This window comes from Quercus lobata, chromosome 2 (assembly GCF_001633185.2).
Source record: "Quercus lobata isolate SW786 chromosome 2, ValleyOak3.0 Primary Assembly, whole genome shotgun sequence".
NCBI classification, from domain to species: domain Eukaryota; kingdom Viridiplantae; phylum Streptophyta; class Magnoliopsida; order Fagales; family Fagaceae; genus Quercus; species Quercus lobata.
The window spans coordinates 47,693,611-47,717,531 of record NC_044905.1 but is presented as its reverse complement, the minus strand read 5'-3'; the positions used below and the strand labels follow the sequence as shown (position 1 = coordinate 47,717,531).

The 23,921-nt window shown below is 32.2% G+C and overlaps 1 protein-coding gene across 3 annotated transcripts; it reads right to left on the bottom strand.

Annotated features, from left to right (window-relative positions):
* Positions 1-10,657: 10,657 nt before the first annotated feature.
* Positions 10,658-23,245, bottom strand: LOC115975724 (oxysterol-binding protein-related protein 4B-like). 3 transcript variants are annotated; one of them, XM_031096626.1, is made up of 7 exons: positions 22,975-23,245; positions 20,568-20,769; positions 14,903-15,148; positions 14,470-14,566; positions 11,882-12,173; positions 11,455-11,557; positions 10,658-11,015 (listed from the first exon to the last, which is right to left on the bottom strand). In XM_031096626.1, the coding sequence occupies exons 1-7, from the start codon at positions 23,145-23,147 to the stop codon at positions 10,761-10,763; spliced, it is 1,368 nt and encodes a 455-aa protein (XP_030952486.1). In that variant the 5' UTR covers positions 23,148-23,245; the 3' UTR covers positions 10,658-10,760. The 3 variants fall into 3 exon arrangements, with proteins under 3 accessions (XP_030952486.1, XP_030952487.1, XP_030952488.1); XM_031096627.1 differs by having other exon boundaries at positions 20,568-20,723; positions 22,975-23,067; XM_031096628.1 differs by lacking the exon at positions 22,975-23,245 and adding an exon at positions 22,610-22,632 and having other exon boundaries at positions 20,568-20,723.
* Positions 23,246-23,921: the final 676 nt, after the last annotated feature.

Here is a 23,921-nt window from a genome sequence, read left to right as displayed (position 1 = left end):
TCGAGTCGGATCGGGCTCGGGTGGATGACGGTTGGACTCGACTCGACCGAAAGACAGAAAATAAAGAAGAAACTGGGTACAAATTTCACAAATCTTAAGAACAAATCTACAGACCCAAATATCAGTAACCATAAATCCAAAGAACCCAGACAGAAATGGAGAGAAATAATAGCAAATCTGAACTTGCATGAGACTAAAACGAAGAAATAAAGAGTGTTACTAGCAGATCGGCGGCGATGTTGCGATGAAGGAGATCCGTAGCTCAGCAATGGTGCGATGTTCGAAGATCTAAAGATTCAGATCGATGATGGTGTGATGAAGCGATGGTGGAGGTTCGAAGATCTAAAGATTCAGATCGGCGATGGTGTTGGCTGTTGAGCGTGAGACTCTGAGGCGAGACTAAGCGAGCGAGTGGACAGAGAAACTGAGGGTGAGTCAGCCGGTGATGGTCTGAACTGGAGTGGAGAGTATAGAATGAATAAGAACTGGGTTATATACACAGTCAGGTCAGGTGGATCGGATTTTGGAAGGGAAGACCCGCCATCCGACCCGCTGGAATCAGTTTGGGATGGCAAGGACCCGCCACCGACCACCAGGTAGTCGGGTCGGACGGTTTTCGGTTCGGGTCCAGTCGGTTTGGCCGGGTGGGTCAGGTCTGCGGTTTTGTTGGACAACCCTAGTTGACGAATCAATCCCCTGATCGAAGACCCTTCATACTTAGCTCCATTTGGTTTGCGTGTCCTCCACTCTGATATCCCATGCCTTTGGTGATACCAATGATGGCTATCAAATACCTACTCATCCTGTACCTCATGTGGTCGACGAACCAATCCCCTGACTGAAGAACCTACCAATAGCTCAACGTCGTTTTCGTGTCCTCCACTCCAATAACTTCGTATGGAAAGAATTTGCACGCCATATCCAAAGATCCTTCTACATATTCATATTCTCCAAAAATGGGAAGCAAAGCCCGAATATCTCGAAGCAATAACTCCATATACTCCTTATAAGGGAAGAGACTACATTCACGGGATCTTGGTTAGCTCTATATCACTATATAAGCACCAAGTCTCTTCTTCTCCAAGCTATGTTGAATTTCTTAGTTCTTATGTTTTGAGTTATTGGAGATCATTCAACCACTAACTTATCCTTCGGAGGGTCTTTGGCCTTCACCTCACCTGTGCTCTTTATAGGTTCTTCACCTTTCATTCTTCAGGTACCTTTAGTCGTTTCATGTGTGGACGGTTGACTTACTGACGATTTTGTACACCATCAATATCATTTCTAAATTTGTTTGTTCTTGGAATTTTATATAGAGTAGGTTTTTGACCTTTTGGTTATGGATCCGCAAAAATGGTTAAAATTGGAGAAAAGTTTGTTTTTCTTTGTTCATGAAATCATAAAATTATTGATTAAGATTGATTCTTATATCTGTTTTCAAAAAAATCAATTTTCAAAACCAATTCGATGTCTTAAAAAATCCATTTCTTGTTATTTTCAAAATAAATTTCTACATTGAAATAATTTTCTGCATTAAGCCAAAGTTGCCAAATACCACTGTTTTTGAAAATATTTTGCAAACTATCACTGTTTTTGAAAATATGTAGGAATCTACCAATAATTGGGAATTCGAGTTTGGGGAACTCGAGTTTTCCATGGTACTTGAATTCATGGAACTCAAGTACCATGGAAAAATTTTGAAATTTTTTTATGTAACTCAAGTTCCATAAAAAATAGTATGGTAAATTTGAAAGCTATTTTTTTAAAAAACTCGAGTTTCTGGAACTTGAGTTATACAGCAAACTTGAGTTTCACAAACTCGAGTTTCACAAACTCGAGTTTCAAAAAGGTGGTAGATTACTAAATATTTTGCAAATAATGATAGACCCATACAAATTTTCCCAAACAGTGATATTTGGCCATTTGGCCAAAGCTCCTGCACTGTTTCAAAAATATAACTTGTGCACTGTTTTAGAACACAATTCCTGCACTGTTTCAAAAAGACAGTTTCTGCACTATTTTTAAATTAAGCTTCCGCAATGTTTTAGAATAAGTTTCTGTGCTGTTTTAAAATAAAATAAAATAAAATTCTTACGTGGTTTTTCTTAAAACAAGTTTCCTACACTTTTGTGTAAATAAAATTACAGCCTTATTTTTTAGTAAACTTTCTGTTTTACATGTTTATTCTACAAAAGTTTATGTTTCAATTACAATCATTCGACTTAGCAGATTCCAAATATTTTTCAAGAATCAGAATTGTTTTCAAAATCAAAATGAAGACTCTTTTCTAAAATCTAAACTTGTTTTCAAAGAGGTTAAATTTGATTTTAGATCTAACAATTACACTTAATATCAAAAATAGTTTTAGATCTGTTTAATGTGGTGATGTAAATTCTAAAATACAATCTTGATTTTGTAAATATTCGTGATGATATAAATTAATTCAATGACAATATATGATGCAAAACTCAAAGCATACTTTCCATTCAAATTTCCATGTTGAAATTCAATTCAATTCAATGTGACGCAATGTAATTGTATGCTTTGTGTATATGCTTTATGACATGTTTGATGGGATGTGTAATTGGCCACCATAGTTTAGAAGATAGGTATTACTAGGCAAGGTGGGTTCGAACTTAGATCGAGGGTCACATATTAGTTAATTATCCATGTAATTTTACATTTTAATAGTTTGTAATTAGGACTAAAGACATGTACTTTTCTAGATTGTACTTGGGGAAAAAAGCCTTGTAATTTTCTATTTAAATGGAAATCCATACTCAAAGTTATTCAATAAAATGTGTATTATTCATAAGGTTTACTTATCTTTCCTGTAATTAAATAACTGGAGGCTCCATTGTAAAACCCCTGATTTAAGGGGATAATGTATTTCACGTGGGCTTCCCACTTTGAGGGATGACAATCACAATCTCACCCACTGTGGGTTAGGCTCGGTGAGATTCTGTTAGTTGAGGTCGGGGTCTCTCACATTAGGCTCCTTAAGTTACTAGGCAAGATTGAGTCTACGCATGCAACCTGAGGCAGAAACCGCAAATTTTAATTACTTTAACCTGGAACAAATTTCTAACCTAATTGAAGCTACTATCTAAAAAAATAAACTACTAATAAAAGCAATAAACTAAATTAAAGAGAACAAAAAATTAAAAAAAGAAAGAAAAAGAAATTGAAAGAAACTAAAAACAAGGCATACCTCAATTAAGAGCTAGCTTGATTCTTGACAACTCCCCTCAATCAATCTAACAAAACCAACACAACCATAAAGAGTTAGTAAACTTTAAGCTTGAGGGCTGGCTCAACCTATGGGCCATTTAGGCAATGACCTAAAGCTCCAAATGGAAGAAGGCCCTTTATACAATAAAAAAATAGTATATATAACATGTATCTATCTTACAGTGAAGGAAAAAAATAATATAAAAAAGTTAAAATGCAAAACTTACCATTTAAGTGTTTCTTATGCTAAGAAGAAACACTCATTCATTTAATAAAATGGAGGTAAATTTAGATTATATATTTATTCTAAAAAAAAAAAAAAAAAGAGATAAGTAAAAGATGAAGTTATAATGGTAAAATTATATTTATTTATTATTTATTTTTATTTTCATTTTCATTCATTTTGTCATAAACTTCAACATACTGAGAAAGTACACAACGAATCCTCAAAAGAAAGAAAGAAAGAAAGAAGCTATCGGTATTTGGACACGCACGAACCTTTAATCAGCTATATAAAGTGTTTGCCGATAAATTAAAATTACAATTTATAAGTGAACAAGATTAATAAGACCAAAAGAATCACATCTCCATCTCCTATTCTAATGTATATTCCCAAATCAAAATAGAGTACCAACTACAGTTTATGTAAAATTAAACACAACTATTAGATTATGAAATTAGTTTTCAAGATTTACAAAAAAAATTCTATGTCTTTATTCTTTGTCAAATTAGCTATCCAATTGGGTATTTGTAATTTTGTTTTATATTTTGGTGGGATGTTGATATTGTGCAATAGTGAAACTTGCGTTTTTTTTTAATTTGATTTTCAAATGGTAGTCTAGACTCCTTTGTACTTATGTATTTATTTTGATTAACAATGTTGGGATTTGTATAATCTATCTATATATATATAAAATTTAAAGCATAACATTTATTGTTGCTACGCTCCTGCTGAGCCACACCATCCACTTATTTTTAATCTTTTCTTTTCTCTTTTTTAAAATTTTCTTCTCTCAATAATTAAAAAAAAAAAAAAACTATTCTTCTCCTTATTAGTTCACACCTACTGTTACACTTCTTCCAACATTTCTCCTCTCTTTTTGCCTCTTTATCTCCTCACTACTTTATACTTTACCATTACACTTCCTTTATCTTTTTATCTTTCTTATATTTTGACTCTTCTTCTCTCTATTTAATTATATAAAGTTGTGATTTACAACTATTTTGTGTTGGCTTTAATTCCATGCCAAATTTGATTATAATTATGTTCAATCTTATGTTCCCTGTATTTTATGTGGGATTTCTTTGTAAGGGTTGTGTGTGAGAGAAAGTGTGAAGGCTCAAGGCAAAGTGAAGAGCAAAGAAGTTTTTGCGGGTAGCTTGCGAGAAGCCTTCCCACGAAGTGAAGCATGTGCTCAGCACATGATTGGAATGCGAAGAGTTATGACAGATAGTGATAGCTGGTTTTCGCGAGTGTCTCGCAGGTAAGGCCTTCCCGCGAGATACCTGAGAAACATTCTGTTTTTCCAATTTGTCATATCTGATACACTAGGTCTCTACACACTATATATATACCCACATTACCCACATATTGAGAGGAGTGCTTTCAGAGAGAAAACCCTAGCCACAACCCTTAAGAGTTAGAGATTGTGGTTTTCCTCAACTCCTCCCTCTCTATTTCTAAATCCTTGAGAGGTTGATAGCCCAAACACTTACCACATCCATTCTGAGTGTAAAGTGAGATTTTGGTGTTGCTGGGAAGCATTGGAAGAAGCCATATGTTTCGTGGATGCAATCGGGCTAAATTACGTGATCCGGAGAGCTAGAGAAGACAGGGCTTGGCGAAGTCAGTTGGTAGCAGGAGCTTGAAGGGCTTGAGTACATGGGGTAGACTAGGCTTGGAGGGTTTTTTGTTATTCGTGTACTCCAACTTATTCTCTAGTGGATTAATTTACCGCTTAGAGGGCAGCGGAGAGGTTTTTCGTCGAGGTCTTCTGTTTCCTCTTCGATAACACATCGGAGTGTTATCTTGTGTTTGCATTCTTCTTCCCTATTGTGTTTTATTGAATATGGTTTAGAGTAGTTATTTTGTTTATCTGCTCGTATTTACTCTATTCTGCACTTAGTTTAAATTAGAGTAAAATTAACCGAGCCGTAATTTTAATTTGGGGGTCTAAACAACTCGTGTTTTTACATAATTTTGAGCTTTCAAATTCTATATAAATTTGATATCATTTCTCCCATTCAATCTATTTTTTTTTCCCACGCAAAAATGTGAGTTCTCTCTCTCTCTCTCTCTCTCTCTCTCTCTCTCCTTTCTTTTGGTAGATTTTTGTTTTTCCTTATAACTCTAATTAAGGTTGATGGTTCCTTTTTATTTTTTATTATGTGCTTTGGTATTGTGTGTGTGTGTGTGTTTTTTTTTCATTTCCCATCAGAAAAAGTCTTCTCTTTCCCTTTTATAGCTTCGATTGAATTTTGGTTTTGGTTAATACTTAGATTTTTTTTGGAAATAAGAATTTGAGAGTATATCAAAACACAATCTACATGGCTATGAATTTGAATATTCCTACCAATTGTTTGAGTAATAAATTATTATTAAGTCTATTTTTTATTCCTTTGGTTTCATTTTAATTTTGTGATAAGATAACATTGTAATTTTGTGATGAATTTTGTTATTATTATAATTTCATTATTCCTTAAGAGATGAGAAATTTGAATAATAAATTTGAAATTTATAAAGTTTGATTGTATATTAGACAAATATAACACACTACAACAGAAGTTAGAAGAATATGGTTCATCTTAAAAAAATATTAATAAAAAAAAGAATGATATATTTATAGAGATTAAAAGATAAAAGAAATACTTGTAGAAATCTTTTTTTTATTTTAAATATACAATATTTGTAATTTGTAGAATGCGAGAGAGAGAGAGAGAGAGAGAGAGAGTAACAAATTTGAATCTATTACGAAAAACACATTTGGCAATTGTTCATTTTAAAATAAGGGAGTGTTGCGTTGCATGGTTAACTTAGTTTATAAAACTTAGCACCAAAAGGGTTATACACGCACATGGGAGTCATAATTGAATATATAGAGCCTAGGGTATATGGGAAGAGAATTAAAGTTGACCTCAACGTCCAAGGCCTAAGCTATATATGCAATATACAACTAAACTCTTGTATGTAATCTCCTTATTTTTAGTCAAGGTTTTTACAATTAGTATTTTATTTACTATCTTTAGCATCCTTTATTATTATTAATAGCTTGTATATATAATAAGATGCATAAAATAATTCCTATATATATAATTTAAATATTATTGATAGTCACTTTTATATTTTGTTAACTCTTTAAAAAATTTTCTAAGGATATTATTAGGTATAAAATGTAAATTGTCCATTTTTTATTATTATTATTGGGAAGCAATTTTTATTTTTATGATTTATTTATTCTAAACTATTTGGTTTTTGTTCTTAATAACTCACTTAAATGAATATTTATGATGTAGTCCCAAATTTGATTCTAAAATTAAGAAATAAAATTCTTTAAGAATAAATAATTTATAACTGATGGCGCAAAATTGGAACTCTAATTTGGAATTCTAATTTGAGTTTATCTCAGTTTCACCTATTATTATATATGACGAGTGTCGATTGTGGTGGTCTAGGTCTGGCAAGGTATGGCGATGGCCGGCCGTACGAATCTCCAGTGGATTGCAGAGTCTGATGGGAAAAGATTGCTAGGGTTTTTTTTTCTTCTTCCCTTTCTCTGTATCACAGTATCACTAGGGGTTTTTTTTTAGAGAGAGAAAATGTTAAGCAGAGTCTGAAGAGATCTCTAGGGTTTTTTTAGTTTCTACTTTTTTTATATTTTATTTTAACCAGGTTTTTTTTTTAATATACACAACCACTGTCAAACAGTGTTAACCTGGTAAAACAATATAATGTATTGCTTTTTAAGTTATACATGTCTGAATTTTAGATAGACAGTTATCCTATATGTCAGCACCTCCTTAATTGTAGGAATCAACTTTCTCTCAGCTTTTGCTATTATATATAGTATATGATATAGATTATTATTATTATTTGCAATTTTTACTTAGTTCAACTTTTCATTTTCTTCAACTATTGTCTTCTTAATTCAATCATTCATCTCCTCCAATCATTGTTTTTAAAAAAATTCATTTGATTCTCTATAGATTTTTAAATTTTATCATTTATATCTTCTTAAACTCTATAGTTTCATTTTGTTCAACCTTTCATCTACTTCCACCATTCCTCTTTCATCTTAATTTTTATATAAATTTCTTATTATTTCACTTCCACCCCTCTCCTCTATTCCTTCCAAGTTGTCCATGACAAAATAGGTCAATACTCTCTCTCTCTCTCTCTCTCTCTCTCTCTCTCTCCAATTTTGTTTCTCTATCGGTGGATTTTTTTTGTTTGTTTTTGTTTTTGTTTTTTTGTTTCAACCACTTATTTTTAGGATTCCAGTTGTAAGATATCTAATAATGAAATCGTAGATATCAAATATTTGGAGTTTCTTTTTGTATATTTTCTACTAATGGTTCTTTTTGTTATTGTTGATTTAATTGTCACATTACATTTGTTTCTCTTTTTGATAATTTTTATAGTCTTTTATGCATATTTAGGTATTTTGGTATTCCAATTCCTGATCAAAAGTTTTTTTTCTTTATCCTATTGGTTTGGTTTGATTTGGGTCAATAATTAGTTGTTTTGTAAGTTAGAATTTGATTTTTTTTTTTTTTTTTTTTAGTGATCCATTTAAATGTTAAACTATGAAACTTTACTAAATTTTGTTTATTTTTTAATCTTTTTGGGTGAAAATTTTATTGTTTTTGTAGAGAAAGCATTCTTAATAGTTGTATTAGAAATACTTTATAATGCCACTTATTCTACGAAAAGTAAAGATTAGTCAAATGAAAATAATCGGATGAATGACATATTTTAGCTTTTGCAATTATATTTTTCATTATTATTATTGTATGGACTGGAATTAGACCGTCAGCCCAACGAAGATGAATGATGGTTGAACAAGCCCAAAACAATATATTTGTTAGAGAGTGGATTTTACAGTAAATCAAGTATGGGCCATAGTAGTGTTCTTATATTCACTCAAGTTTATCTAAGTACAAGATGGTCTATTCTTTTTCTCATTTTTTCTCATATTTCGTACCCCATTTTTCACAGGGGCCATTTCTTTATATAGTCCTATTCTTTTCAATCACAACCTTCCACTTGTTGATCATGTAGGTGATTTTTTGGACGCTTGTCCCATCAGAAACATGTTAGAAGCTTTGTGGGTAGCTTTGAGCTGAGATATGTTTGCTCAAAGGTCATTTCCACATATATGTAGCCAGTTGGTTAGGTGCAGAACATTTAATGTGGTGGTAGCAGCCTTCTTCTCAAATATTTTTTGGTTTATTGTGGACTCCTTTATCTAAAGCTTATCCTTAGACATATGGTACCCTCTTGCATGGTATTCTCTAGATGACCGGGCTCCAACCCCCCCACAATGCTTCCTGAGGAAGTTTGGATCCTCGGGAGACAACCTTTGTTCGTCATTACCTGTCCTTGTCCTCGTCCCATTGTTCCCCACACTTATCTTACTATCCAACCATCCTTCGGCTACCCTACATCCTCGGGCATGGCCCACAGCCCAATACTCCTACTTGGCTCATTTATCCCCACAATTATTATTATTATTTTACAACTATGCATAAGGCTGTCCACGGGTCGGGCCGAGTCGGTTTTAGACCCAGGCCAAACCCAACCCGCCGGTCGTTAGGTAGAAAGAAGAGTGACCCAAAAACGACCACTAGTGTCAATCGGTCGGTTTGATTTTGGGCTCGGGTGGAGATCGGGTTTGTCGATTGATTTCAGGTCGTCGTCGGAGCTTTAAAAGTCACCGACATCTGGAAAAAAAAAAAAAAGCATCGAAATCTACAAAATCATCGTCGGAAAATGTAAAAACTCACCAGATCTGCATCAAAATTGCCAAGCCTCTTCTCAAAATAGCTAAAATTTGCAAGGAATGGCTGGATCTGGCTAAATCTCACCAAATATGGTTGAGAACTTGCTGGATCTCCTCGGATTTGAGCTCGATTTCGCCAAATTTGTATATAACCTCCATTGGGTTGGGTGGCTCGAATTTTGGAGAAGAGAACCCACCACTTGACCCTCCAGAGTCAAGCCTTGGGTGCAGAAACCCGAAACTGACCAATGGTGAAGGCAGTTCGGGTTGAAATTGGGTGGAGATTGGGCGGGTTGGTTAGTCCGACGGGTTGCAGTCGGGTCTGGACACCCCTAATTATGCATATATAGAAACTTAATTCTAATTGTTTATTTGATAATCTCTTTTGGTGGATGAATTTGTAATTTCCACAGAGAAAATGACCTCAATTGATTATCAACAACAAATTGTTTTCGTAATTGGTCCAATTAATCATTGTTAAGTTTTATTAATTTTTTTAGATACGTTTTTTTGGAGTTTTGGATTGAAGGGTAGAAAAAATAGGGTTTGAGAAAGTTTGTTTAAAACTAAGAGAATAATTTCCAAATTTTATATACTTTTTAATGATACACAAAATGTTATAAATAAATTTTATTAAAAAATGAATATGTTCTCTAACTTGCCTTTTGAATTCCTAAAAAATTTTATTGTTCTCATTTTGATGTGACATAAATTATATATATTACATATTTTATTGTTCCTATAATAAATGAAAGCATGATTATAAAATATATTACTCTTTATTAAATTAGACTAATTTGTAAAAAAAATAAAAATGAGATTACCATAAAAAAATCATCGCGCGCAACGCATAAGTTTGCGACCAGTTTTATAATTATTGAACAAATATCAATTTGTTGAGCTGAGCTTTTTCTTAATATGAGTAGTGAATTCAAAGTAACCCTTTTTATACAAAGTAGTTTGCTACATAACTTACCAAGTGGCAAATACATTTTTTTTTTTTTTAAATCATACAGAAAATACCGCAACTTGATTGACCCGACCTACATATTTCGCCATGTCTACCCTCTAGTAAGTTTCTTCTAGGGGAAATTATTTTGTATACTTGTTGGTAAGTAACTACCATCCCAAATTTTAACCTTGATTGCCTATAAGACAATTTGTGTTTTAATTCTCCGTATGAGTGAGGGTAGTCCCCAATATTTTTTATATTTTTAGATTTTTTGGGTACAATTATTGAGATATTCTGGGACAATGGATGCCCCAAATTACATCAATCACGTAAAAGGTGACAAGATTTTAATTAAGGAAAACAAAATGAATTCTCAAGAATTTCAACAAACAGAAAAAATAGGTGACATTTTTTTTTTTTTTTAAAGAAATAAGCACACACAAGGGAGAGGGAAAATGGTTTTAACACAAAAACATTCTATAACTAAAATAGGTGATATTTTAGTTTAATAATCCTAAGAACACTTTGTGGAAAAAAACAAACTGAATTGCTATTATATGTCTATCACAAATCACAAATCAAAGGGGCACAATTATGGGTGCTTCTGGGACCCACTTTTGAATTGGTGAGCATTCCCACCCACCTTCCTTGCTATGAGACACAGTAAAATGCTTAGGAACCCAATTCTCCCCTCTTGACTCTCTTTCTCTCTGGAGCTCCCTTTGTTTTTCCTCAACAGCTTTCTTCGCTTCTTTTGCTTTCTCCCAGTTCTTGCTCAGGATGCCTCGGCTTATGTCGCTCCACACCAGAGCAGATTCACTTGCCCATATTTCCTATTGTAAAAAAGTAAAAGGGAACCCCTCAATTCACTTGCAAATAGGGATGAGTATTTTATATATTTGTGCATAGATAGCCATCCATGATTTAGGATACACATTGTTTGTGCATAGATAGTCTTTTTTTTTTTTTTTGGCTAAATGTGCACAGATAGTCATTTGGGATTATATATTTATATATATATAGTTACTTAAGAAAGACAAATGTAGCTATTTCATTCTCCATATGAGTTAAAGTCATAATGCAAAGGAAAAAAAAAAAAAAAAAAACAATGCGACTGCCACATTCACATGGTAAAATATAGCGAAAAAGAGAAGAAGAAAATATTTAAACTGGAATACCATTAATTTCGATTCTATTTTATGAAATAAGACCTCAACACAAAAAGGAGAAACAGAGGAAAACAAGGATAGATGAGGGTTATAAGTAAATTACCCTAGTATCCTTGACAATAGGAGCTCTCAGCCCTGAAATTACTTCTTTTGCATTATGTATAACTGTAACTTTCCCATTATTTATGTTCTTCATCCTGACAGTTCTGCAATAGGAAATAAGAGAAGTACTGTTTTATTATACAACTAACATATGTTCTGTTCAAAAACCAAACAAATATTTCGACATTAAAAAATAGACCAGGTACAATCAAAAGCTGCTTGGTGCCATTGGAAGAGAAGATATATTTTCTTTCAGAAATTTATTGGTTACTAAGAACCTGAAAATTAATTTTGCCTAAGAGCTTCCACTTCCAACCAAAAAATGTAGGATGAGAAATGCATACCGTATTTAAGTGGTCCAGAGCAACTGAATTTTAATGATAAGGAGGAAGAATAATGATTTTGGAAAGAAACTTAAAATTATATACCTATCCCATTGACCATCGATCTCATAGAGAGTCTTCAATGAAGAGGACTCAAAGACCTTCCCATTAATAGACCGTTGATTTCCCCTACGCCCTAGAAACGAAGTGTTTCTGTAACATAATTCAGCTTCAAGGCCACTTTCTTGACATTGAATTCTGACATTGCCAACCCAATCAGCCCAAGGAAATGGAAGAAATCTAATCAAGACCTTTGGAGAGTTCATTACATAAGTTTCTCCATGATTTTGGAGCTTAAGCAGCCTTTTGCCATGCAACTCAGCTTCCACAGAAGTACCTAGATTGGTTTTTCAAAAAAAGTAGTGACAAAAACTGATTAAGAGCGCAAGTAATTAGAGTATAACCCAATAGAGCAGTGATTATGATATATATTAAGGCCAAAGTAGTATGCAGGTTCAAATGTGATTAGATCAGTGCAAATGAATGTCTACTAGTTATAAAATCTTATAGCTTTGTATCCTAGAGACAGTTAAAAGATAATAAGGTGAACTCAATTTATAGCCTAGAGACAATTAAAAGTTATGATGAACTGAATTTCATCACTGGTGAGCATTCATTTTTAAGTGATTCAACTAAAGGTAAACATGGTTATAGGTAATGTTAAACTACCGTCATATATATAGAAAACAGTAAGTGAATGAAAATAGACATATGGAGGGGGACATCATGGATTTACCATCAAGTGCATGTTTAATCATAAGAATTTAAGAGTTGGAGGTTTGAATGTACTGGCCAACATCGAGGGCAGCAAGGACCTCCTTAGAGAAGAAAATGTAATTGAGGGAAGAATTGAGAGTTTCCAAGAAAAGAGATGTCTTCTTTTGGAATGAATCTCATTACAAGGTAGCAGGCCATTTATGCAGTACTTTGACAAGCTAAGAGCCTAACTGATTCTCTTATCTAACTCTGTCAGCTGGCATAGCTGCCTCTAACCAACTAACTACCTTCCAATTAAGCACATGCCTTAATCACAAACATGGTCTAAGCCTAATTAGTAACCACTCTAACTACTATTACAAGCTAATAATCACGATTATGGGTGGTACCAAGTGGACTTATAGAGTTGTTAACTTGTTTTTTGTGTGGAGAGCAGTGTTTGGCTGTTGCCAAAACAGGGTTGTTTTGCAAGCCAACCCTCATTGCATCATGTGGACCATTTGAAGAGAAATCCATGGAGGATATTAACAATCATTTTCTGCAATCTTTGTTTTAGGTTTGTACTATGATTTAGGGGGTTATCTTGTAACTCTATTGTCAATTTCTTAGTTCTTATGAGTGTCCGTTCGTAATACGAGAATGCTCCTTTCTCAAGCGTTCCTTTCATCTGAAATTTTTTTTGTACTTATCCAAAAAAAGAAGCTAATATCCCAGCTGTGACAAGGCCTGGCAATCGTATCCCAGCTCCTAACAACCTTTACCATCTCATAGTACTTATCAGTTAAGTTGCAGAGCTGTAGTCACTAACCGCTGGCAGCAGCACCCTTTTGTCATCCAACCTTCACCCTTACAGGATAGCACAGCAGCATAAGCAACCAAGTACAGCAGCATAGGCAACCAAGTACTAGCAGCACCAACGATGCAACAGTATTAAGAGCAGTGATACAGCAATTCAACAGGAGTAGCATGAGTGGATTTTAAGGGTTCCTAACATATAAATTACCAATAAAAAGAAAATGGAAATATGAAGTTTGGAACTCATCTCAAGGGACTAACACACTCATATCAAGCTCCAACAAATATCATCCAGCATAAAAAGCTCTGCCTCTTAGTCAACAGGAAAGAGACTTCGCATTCCACTCTATTCTAGTGCAATCAAATTTTCTTGAGTTACTAGTAGGACAAACTGCCAGAAATGAACTCAAAACAGGAAACGGAGAGAACAATTTGCTGAATTGGGAAGACACACATGTTAAATTGATGTTCAATAGGATGTGTGTGAAGCCTGATCTACTGTATTGGTTATGCCAAAGCTTTAAGAACTGCTGGGCTCCTGAATACAAGTTGGCATCCATAAAAATAATTGTGGTATTTTCAGTATTTGAGAATACATTAGAAGTCCTAGGTGCACAATAGCACTTTCTCACATATAACATAGCCCTTGTAATAACTAAATAGGGCGATACATATGACAAAACTTGGGTACAATTTTTTAGGTGTTGTACATTAAGTTTCGTAATTGAATTCAACTATGTAATTATATTGATCAATACAACACAAAGGTGTTATCTTCCCCCAAGGTTAAATTCAATTATATGGCTCATTGGCCTATGCAACAACATGGTTGAATTTACTTGAAGAACCTAAGCTATAGCACTTAAAGAACTGTACTTAAGTTCTCTGTATATATATATATATATATATAGCCAATTACTGGTCCACACTTGCAATGCCTTTCTTTATAGATATGAATGAAAGCTATATATGCAACACAAATGAAAGCATGTATCTCTTGAGATATTATCAAGTTTTTGCTTTGAACAATCAAATTCCATTTACACTGCATTAATAAGGTGGAGTTTCTAAGGGTAAACTAAAAAAAAAAATTTTAAAAATTAATTAAAATTCATAAGTACCATAGAATTTTGGAGTAAGATGATGACACCAGATCATCTCAACATTTTCACCCTCATCAGTTGCATGGAGGGCAGATACTGGTGGGTGATGTGAAACCTGCAGAAGGGATATTTATATGAACTTAGCCAAAGTAAGGTAGAAAATAAATAAGTCTGCTGTTCAAGCCAGACTAGGCTGTAATTGTATCAAGAACAAGCTTGGAACCCAGTTTGATCTCAAGTTTCAAACAATATGGCCAAATTTTGGAATGTCTGTGATATTACTTAAGTGCCTAATCAAGATCTTCTCATGCATTATATCAATGAAAAGATGAACCAATCTTGGCACAGAAAGGCTTGTAATAAATGGCTTCATTTAGAAGGATTTTAGACTATTATTATTTAGGGTTGTAAGTAGTAGAAAGCTATCCAGAAATGCAAAAAAGAAAAGTACCTGTTCAAGTAGAACATTGAGATTTCCCCTTGAAACATGGTGGGTTTCTCCAAGAATAGGATTGTATGGAGTAACACCAAAGATCACAGGACGCACAGTAGAAATGCTCCATGTTACAACAGCAATGAATCTGTCTAGCGGGCTCTCACCACTGTTGCACCTGCTCATTATATCACTAGCAACGCAATACACTGATTCACCGAAGCACTGAAGGTGGGACTTTGGGATGTTGAAGAGAGGTGGCAACTGAACTTTCCAAATTACCAACACATTAAAAAAATAAAAAAATAAAAAAAAATTATTACACTAGGTGATTTAACTTCATAGAGGCAAAATTTGTAACTAATACTTATTTGTCTTCATACATTCACAAACATATGAACATAGTTATGTTTGTCCACAAGCACTTCTCACATAAATTATATGTATGTGTATTTGTGTGTTTATGAGAGTGCCACTCATATGAATACTTAAGGTCATTTTTTTGCTTAGCAAAAAAAAAAAAATCAGGGATGGACCAAGGTGGGGGGCCCAAGTGGGCCTAGGCCCTCTTGGGTCCTTTTTTTTTTTAGTTATTATATATTTCATTTTTGTAGTTGGGCTTTTCTTCCAAAACCTTAGCTCCATTTTTCCTCAATAAGCCTAGTTAGCTTCACTCAAATAGTATGGTCAAAACCAGATTTGCCTCTAGTTCCCAATTTTTTTTTCCCTTTTTTTTTTTCCAGTTTTTCCTGGTTTTTGATTGGTTTTCACCAGGTTTAGGCATTTTTTCCAGACGGGATTGTTGGCCAGTTCTCGATTCACCTAGCCGGTTCGGCTAGTCTGGTCCAATCCGATTTTCAAAACCTTGCCACGTAGCAACTATTCAACCCAAAAACTTAACAAAAACAATAAAACATTCACAATGGTGATTGTATTTTAGTAAAAAAAAAAAAAAAAACTATTTTATTACCGAAGAACCAAAAAATCATGTGTTATTGGAGAAGTTAAAGCTAAATTTTTTACAACTATTAGTAAATTTTTTACAAAGATTAAGATTTTTGTCTTTGTTGGTAAATGATTGCATCTTAATGTATTTAGAAACAACAATTTTGAGTATTTATAATTTTTTAATACTATATGGATGCCTATTTAGAGTTTTTTTTTTTTTTTTCCTTCATATTCCGCCCGCCACTCACTTAAAACCCTGCGTCCGTCCCTACTTAAGATCAATCCAAAATCACTCATGTGAATACTAAATAGTATTTTAACATTAGAAAATAGATAATAATAAAAAGTTGCATATCCAATATATTGTGTTTGTTACAATATTTTATATATTAATAAAGTCGTATTGCAATTATTTTTTTTAAGGGAATATTGCAATTTTTTTCATTATCAAAATTCCACTAATAATTATCATATAGTTGTTTTTTAGTCATTAAATAAACAACTTATGATGGTTTTGAAACTTTTGTTAAACAGATAAGATGATTTCATTCTAACAAAATTTCAATCATACAGTAACCATTTAGGCATCTAAAGCCTTGGAGTTCAACTTGAAAACAATATCTAATTATGGATTCTTATTATAAAATTTTTCCCATATTTTATTACTTATACAGGTATTTTTATGAAGAATAATAAATTATTGCATAAAAAATTTGAACTCTTAACACTTTTGAAAGGTAACAAAATTATTTTTGCCCATAATTAAAAATTTTACTTCTTTATTTTCTTTTTGTACCCTTATTTTTCTTTTATAACTTTTAGACCTTACAAAACCTTGATAAAATATAAAACATTTTCTTTTATTTTTCCATGAAGTTTGACATAAAAGCTAGAGATGTATCAAAAAGGAAGAAGAAGAAGAAGAAGAAAATCAAAGTATAAAGGGGCTTTGATTTCTATGGGAGAATTAATTTTCTACTATGATTAAGATTATAACTCCTTTTCCCTCTACACTTGCACTTTGTAACTTAAAAATGTCGTTAGCTCTTTATTCACCCAAAGCCCTAATCTTTGTATTTGTAATTGAGGATTCTTTGGTTGCATTTGGGGTTTGGGTATTGTGGCAGTGTCTTTGTACCACAATTGTAGTCTCCCAAATTTCTAATTGAAATTTTCTCCACACTGCTGCCTGTGAACATAAGCCTAAGGCTGAACACATAAATCCAATTCTTCATAAAATCTCGATCACCATCCATTCAAACTTCCCAATCCCAAACCCTAGTTGGTTCACCGTTAACCCTAAGTCATTTCCCTCTTCCAAAAAAAAAAAAAATCCCAAACCCATTATACACTTGCTGCCCCTAACCCTTACCCTACCATACCATGCTTTAAATCCCTCATGTAGTCTACAAACAATCAACTATTGACAATATTGATACTTCCACATCCAACCATAATCTAGCATAAAGATCCAAGCAACCCTAATCCCTCATTATTTCTGTTTAAGATTCTACTTGATTTGCCAATTTTGGATGGAGGGAGAATAGAGTAGAGTCAGCCATAAATTGTAGCCAATTTCCGATCAACTCTACTCTCCTTTTCATCTCTCCCCCTCCATCCAAACAGGCTATTAAAAGCACCTAAACCATTATTGTGTTCTTTAACACTATTCCTCACCTAAAGCCATCTGGTGGCTTGGCGATCCAAACTGCCAGACACAATAACCTGGCCAACTCACTATAATCCATTTGGTACCTTGATTCTCTTACCTTTAATATCCCCTGAGATTATTAATATGATCTGGGCAACCCTAAATGTTGCTGTCTATGGACTTGGTTGTTTGTGTTGATCCTCCTTTTCAGTTGGTGCCTATGTTGCACCTAGATTTATTCGTCTATTTACTTACTATATTTTAGCTTTTGATAATTCCTTTATTACCAAAAGGATAGAAGAACGAGAACTGATATGATATGCTAACACTCAATGGAAATGGTTGCAAATTACACCATCTTGAACACCTTCCAACAAACAATTTATCTATTAATATTTATTGACAATTATAATTATGTAGACTTTTGTGTTTGGAGTTTGAAGTACTAGAGAGTACTAGGTTTTTTTTAAAATTTTTTAAAGAAAGTTCCAACTTATGGTATCTGCTTCCAACAATATCTTTTTATCATCAGACCAAGACACCAATCAGTTTTTGGTGTAAGCGGAGATTGAACTCCATGACTTTTATTCAACCATTAGAAACTTTACTAGTTGAACTAACTAGAACCCACAAAGAGTACTAGTTTTTATGCTAGAAAACTTCGTACAAGTTTTTAAAAGTTCACTTGTAGGATTTTTTTTTTTTTTTGGCTAATTAAGGGTCTGTTTAAGATTTACTTATTTTGCTGAAATTGAAATTTTTTTGCTAAAAGTATTATAGATAAAGGTAAAAGTTAGTTGAAATAGTATAAATGGGACTTATGAATAGTATCAAAAAGTGCATTGGGGCCCATGAATAGTAGCAAAATAAGCTGAATAGTAAAATAAGTTGGCAAAAATAATTTTTGCCAAACACACACTAAGGGTTCGTTTGGATACAACTAAAAACGGAAAACACTATAGCAAAATAATTATTAAATGTGTGAATAGTATCGTGTGACTCATTTTTAATGAAAAAGTTGCTTAAAAGTGAGGTTTGTGGGTCCCGTGAACAGTGCACTGGACCCATTGGTGTGCACTGTTTAAACAGAAAAGTCAACAATCACGGATCCAAAAAAAAAAAACAATGCAAAAATTGCAAACGCAACTCATAAACGCTGAATCCAAACGCCACCTAAATATAGGATTTCTTCAAACCAATTTAGAGGGGAGTTCCTCAAACTTATTACCTAGCAATTGAAATGAGTATACGCCTGTATTTTTAATCACATAACTTACTAATTCGGGAAATTATTAATCACCAGTTAATGAGTGCCCTTAAAACAATTATTAATAAACCATTTTAAGAAAGTTTGGCACCACTTTCATGGGTATATAAAAAACTATTAAATAAATTAATTTCCTTTTTCTTTTCCCATAAAAATATTTCTTAAATTAATGCCCAATACCCTTAAGACATATGTTAACTTTTCCCCATTAATAATTAATTTCTTTAAATGATTTAATGAATAATGAATTATCTAATTAAAATAAATGTAAATATTGTTATAGACTGCACATAATAGATTGTTTAGAGGAAAAGTTTGTCTTTTTTAACGTATGAAATCTTCTAGACTTCCACTCAAAAAAGAAAAAAAAAAAAAAAAAAAAAAGAAACCTTCTAGACTTAAGTAGCGAAGAAAATGGGAGAACATGATGGCTTCAACTACAATATTAAGTGCCCGTTTGGTATATGTATTTAAACATATGTTTTCAATTTTCAAACAAAATTACACGTATTTTCACACATTTTTTATCCACACACATTTCTAAAAAAATTGAAAATTCTTGTTTAATCGCACGTACCAAACAGGCAATGGTTTTCCACTTCTCTTATAAGAATTCATAAAAAAGTGGTCCCATTTCCAAATTTCAAGAAAAAGTTTTTATTTTTATTTATTTATTTATTTTTTTTTTTTTGAGAAGGAAGAAAAAGATTATGTTGATTAGCGAAAAAAATGTAATGCCCATTAATTCTTTTAGTGCATATCAACATCATAAGTTAATAACTTTTTTTTTTGGGGGGACAAGATCATAAGTTCATAACTTGATTTCCGAAAAAGTCAAACATATTAAATGCATATTACTGATACTAAAGAAATAAAATGCAAATTGATAAAGACACATATTGCAACTATACCCCAAATGATAGATGCCATACGACTAGGTAAACATTCCACACTTATATCTCATAGGCACATATTGCAACTACAACTCACAAGTGACTCTAAGTAATAACTTTTTATTGAATTAATATTTCAGAAATTGCATTGCTTAATTTCATGATCCTTATATATTTTTAACCCTTATATCAAGTTTTATGTCAATCAGGTTTCATTTACTATTCAATCTAAAAACTCATATTTTATGCGTAATTTTAAAGTTAAAAAAAAAAAACTTCAAATTTAAATATTAAATTAATGACATAAAGATTTTAGAATCTTCATAAAATATGCAAGCGTAAAGAGTAAATTGCAAAAAAAAAAAAAAAAAAAAAAAAAAAAAAAAAAAAAAAAAAAAAAAAAATGAATTGTGTAACATAACTTAAAGTTATACTACTCCCATTATTTCAACGAAAAATTTCTTGTGAAGATAATTTTTTGTATTTTTCTGTACTTGGTAGTATTAGAAAAAATTGGTTATAGTAAAATTATCTTTTAACTTCCTTTATCTAGCTCGTCGTGAGATAGAGTTGTTTTCTGCTAAAATTTTCTGAAAAACAACTCTATTTTATGTGAAGCTAAATAAAGAAAACAACTTGATCTATCTCACACAAAGCTAAATAAAAGAAGTCAAAATAATTTTCCAACTCATTTTAAGGTTGATAGGAAAATGAGATATATTTCAAAATAAAAAAAATAAATAAAGGGCCTATTTGGTGAGTGAGTTCAAACTCACATTTTCACATTTTAAACAACATTACACATATTTTCACACACTTTTTCACCAACACATATTTTAAAAAACTCCAAACAACAATTTTTAAACTATTCTACCAAACACCCCTAATTTCTAGAAAACTTTAAAATAAGGCAGTTTGACTTGCCTGAAGGCGTGTGAGATCTGATCCTGGCATAACATTTTTAAAGAGGCTTAAAACAAGTTGGAGAGGATTAGGAGCTGCGTAATCAGTATTTGATTCCCCATCTATTGTCAATGGCTTGGTAAGAACAAGCCTCGTCTCTTCCATCCCTTCAGTAAACTGTATAGTGTATACCACATTGTAAAGTTTCAAACTGTGAGCGTGACTAGCGCGAGAGAAAAAAAAAACACACACACAAAGACAAAATTATTCACCTGTCTTTTTAAATAAATAAATAAATAAAATTTGCAACATCCAACTACATCGATCATAAATAAATAAGACAAAATTATTCACCTGTCTTTTTAAATAAATAAATAAGACAAAACAAAATTCACCTGTCTTTTTAAATAAATAAATAAATAAATAAAATTTGCAACAACCAGCTACATTGATGTGACATCACTGAGAACAAGAAGATTGTATTTACTAGGAGGAGCCAACATCTCATCCACCTTTATTTACTTCCTCCAATTTGGTAAGAATCAAATAAATTGACCACATCGGAACAAATTAATATTAATAGGAGGAGCCAATTATCCATGACCGGACACAGATGGATAAGAATATTTTTGAATGAGCTGGACTTAGAATAAAGTATCTACAAATTTGATCTAAAATACTGAATTGGAAAATTAATTATATCAATTAATTAGGAGGGAACACGTTGCATTGTAATACTACTTTAAATTGCAGAAGGAAAAAAAATAAAATTAATGTCAAAAGTTAGAAACGTAAAGGCCAAGGATGTTTGCCATGTAGCACAAGCATCTCAAAGCATATAAGGAGAAATGAGAATAAATAATTGCAAGAATTCGGGAAATTTTTTGTTTCCAAATTAACAAAATGAAACTTATGGTCGAATCCTATTTAGTGTTTTGATTGGAACTTTTAAAAAATGACCGATCCAAATCGAAGGGCTTTAAAATTGGTAGATAGGCATGGCTGAACCAATTTAAAAAAAAAAAAAAAAAAAAAAAAACACAGTGAATCCTGAATTATTCCTGATAGTGTTTCATCCATTTCCTTTATATTGTTGTAATTTTAATACTATTAATTATTTTCAATAGATTAAGAATTTTTTTTACAAGAAAACTACCATATTTTTTGTATAAAAAAGTATTCAAGTTTTGCCCTATGGTTATTGTTATTGTTACCCACCGTCTAAAAAAAATAAAAGAAGGTCATTTAGATAATATTTAATTTTCTTATAGAAAAAGGAAAATTATTAGATATTTTCTAAGTATAATAAATGCATACTCTCTCACATAAATAGTGGATCCTACCATGAATTTAATTAGTGGAACCCATCATTCATGTGAGAAGAGGAAGTACGCATTTATGGTACTCGAGGAGTACACAATAATTTTCCAAAAAAATAGTATTTAATTTAAACCAAATATATAGAAGATATTTATTTATATTCTATTATAGCTATAGATTATTTACATAAACGGTTTTGATACCACCCTTACCAAGAATACAAAAAATGAATAAGATAACATTAGCAAGACATATATATAAACAATAAAAAATTTTACAATTTCTTTCACAAATTAAATATAAATATATTTTTTAGTTTTTTTACTCAAATTATATTCTAAGGAAAAATAAAAAGCAATAAAATTAAATGAACATTCATTCTATACCTTTAGATAAACATGAAAAGACCAGTGACCATGAGACAAGAACCGGGGGGGTTTTGAATTTTGTCCGATCCATTATGGAAACTGGGCAGTAATTACGTGTTTGAAAACATGATACATACTTTTAGTACACGAATCGGTGCATGTTGTCTTCTTATCTTAACTTACAAGCATTTGCAAAAGAAAAAAAGAATAATATAATACTAATTAATTAATAAAGTAGCCAGCCAAGCCAACTGATATAGGCCAAAAACTACTTGGAATCATCAACCTTTTCCTATTCCATTTCCATATATAAAATTGCAGTCAACAAACAAGAAAAGGCCGGCAAACCAGTTTTACATATCGGAAAACAGCTACCTTGGAAACATGTCAATGACTTAAGCCATTAATTCTCTAGCTTCTGGACAGAAGAGGAGCACGAAACGAAACGAAACAAAAAGGGAATACAAGATTGACACATGCCTATTTTAATACAAAAAAAGTGTTAATATTGTGTTCCTTCCAGCGCTCAAAACCATCAAATTTCAAAAGATTAAAAATCCCTAGTGGCCGGGTTTTGTTTTTTTACCACTTTTCTTAGAAACCGAAGTGAACAATTACATGTATACAGTACACACACTTTTATCAGATTCGAATACCATTTTTAGAGAGAGAGAGAGAGAGAGAGAGAGAGAGGTATGCGTACCAGTTGAGGAGCCTTTGGGTGAGAGAGGTATGCGTACCATTTGAGGAGCCTTTGGGTGATGATATATATATATATATATATATATGGAGATCTAGAGAGAGAGAGACACTGATTGAATTGAAGAGGTTTTCCTGGTAGATGAATATTTGTATTGTACTTGTGAGGTTTAAGACTCGGGACCGACTGTATGTTGATGACTTTGTTAATCATGTCCAATAGACCTTCTTATATCGGCTACGGAGAGAGCGATGCCTGCCGAGATGGGTGTATTTATTCATTCGTGGAAGCAAACTTTGGTCTGGCTACACACTTCTTCATATCATTTTTATTGTCTTCTTTTTGGGGAAAGAAACATGTGATTAGTATTCAATCTAATTACTTTTAAGATTCTCAAAAAAAAAAAAAAAATTAATTACTTATATATATATTTTTTTAAACCCTTCAATTCAATTAAATGAATCTTATTCTAATCATTTGCTTTAATAAATGTACTTTTTGTACATTTGGTCTATCAAATGGGATTTATAATTTCATTAAAAAAAGGGATTTAATTTAATCCCCACAATTTTTTATAAGATTTTGGGATGTACTTGTTCGTAGCTTGACATTAGAGAATCTATAGCCCAACTTGAAAAACTTCGGTCTCTTCGTTTCGTTTATGAGACGCATACTTCAATAATATATCATATGGACTTCAGTCCATGAATAATGTAAATTTTCTGTTCTTTTTTCTTTTTTCTTTTTTTTTAAGAGAGAGTAAAATTCATTTTATCAAAAAAGATTTATGCTTCATTTGTTTCACAGGAAAACATTTTGTGAAAATAGTTTTCCAAGTTTTTCTATATTTGGCAGTATCTGAAGGAAAACCAAAATTAGTAATAGAAAACTCAAGTAAAAATACACATTATTTTGGAGAGCTTGTTTTCCGCTTTTATATTATGCAAGACATTCTCAAAAGAGGAGAGCTTCTCTTTCTCTCTCATT

Coding starts and splice junctions, on each gene's coding strand:
- LOC115975724 (XM_031096626.1), bottom strand. CDS start 23,147: ATGATTAACAAAGTCATCAACATACAGTCGGTCCCGAGTCTTAAACCT. Junction 14,567..14,902: donor TCAATGTTCTACTTGAACAG/GTACTTTTCTTT, acceptor TCCCTTCTGCAG/GTTTCACATCACCCACCAGT. Junction 12,174..14,469: donor TCTTACTCCAAAATTCTATG/GTACTTATGAAT, acceptor AAACCAATCTAG/GTACTTCTGTGGAAGCTGAG.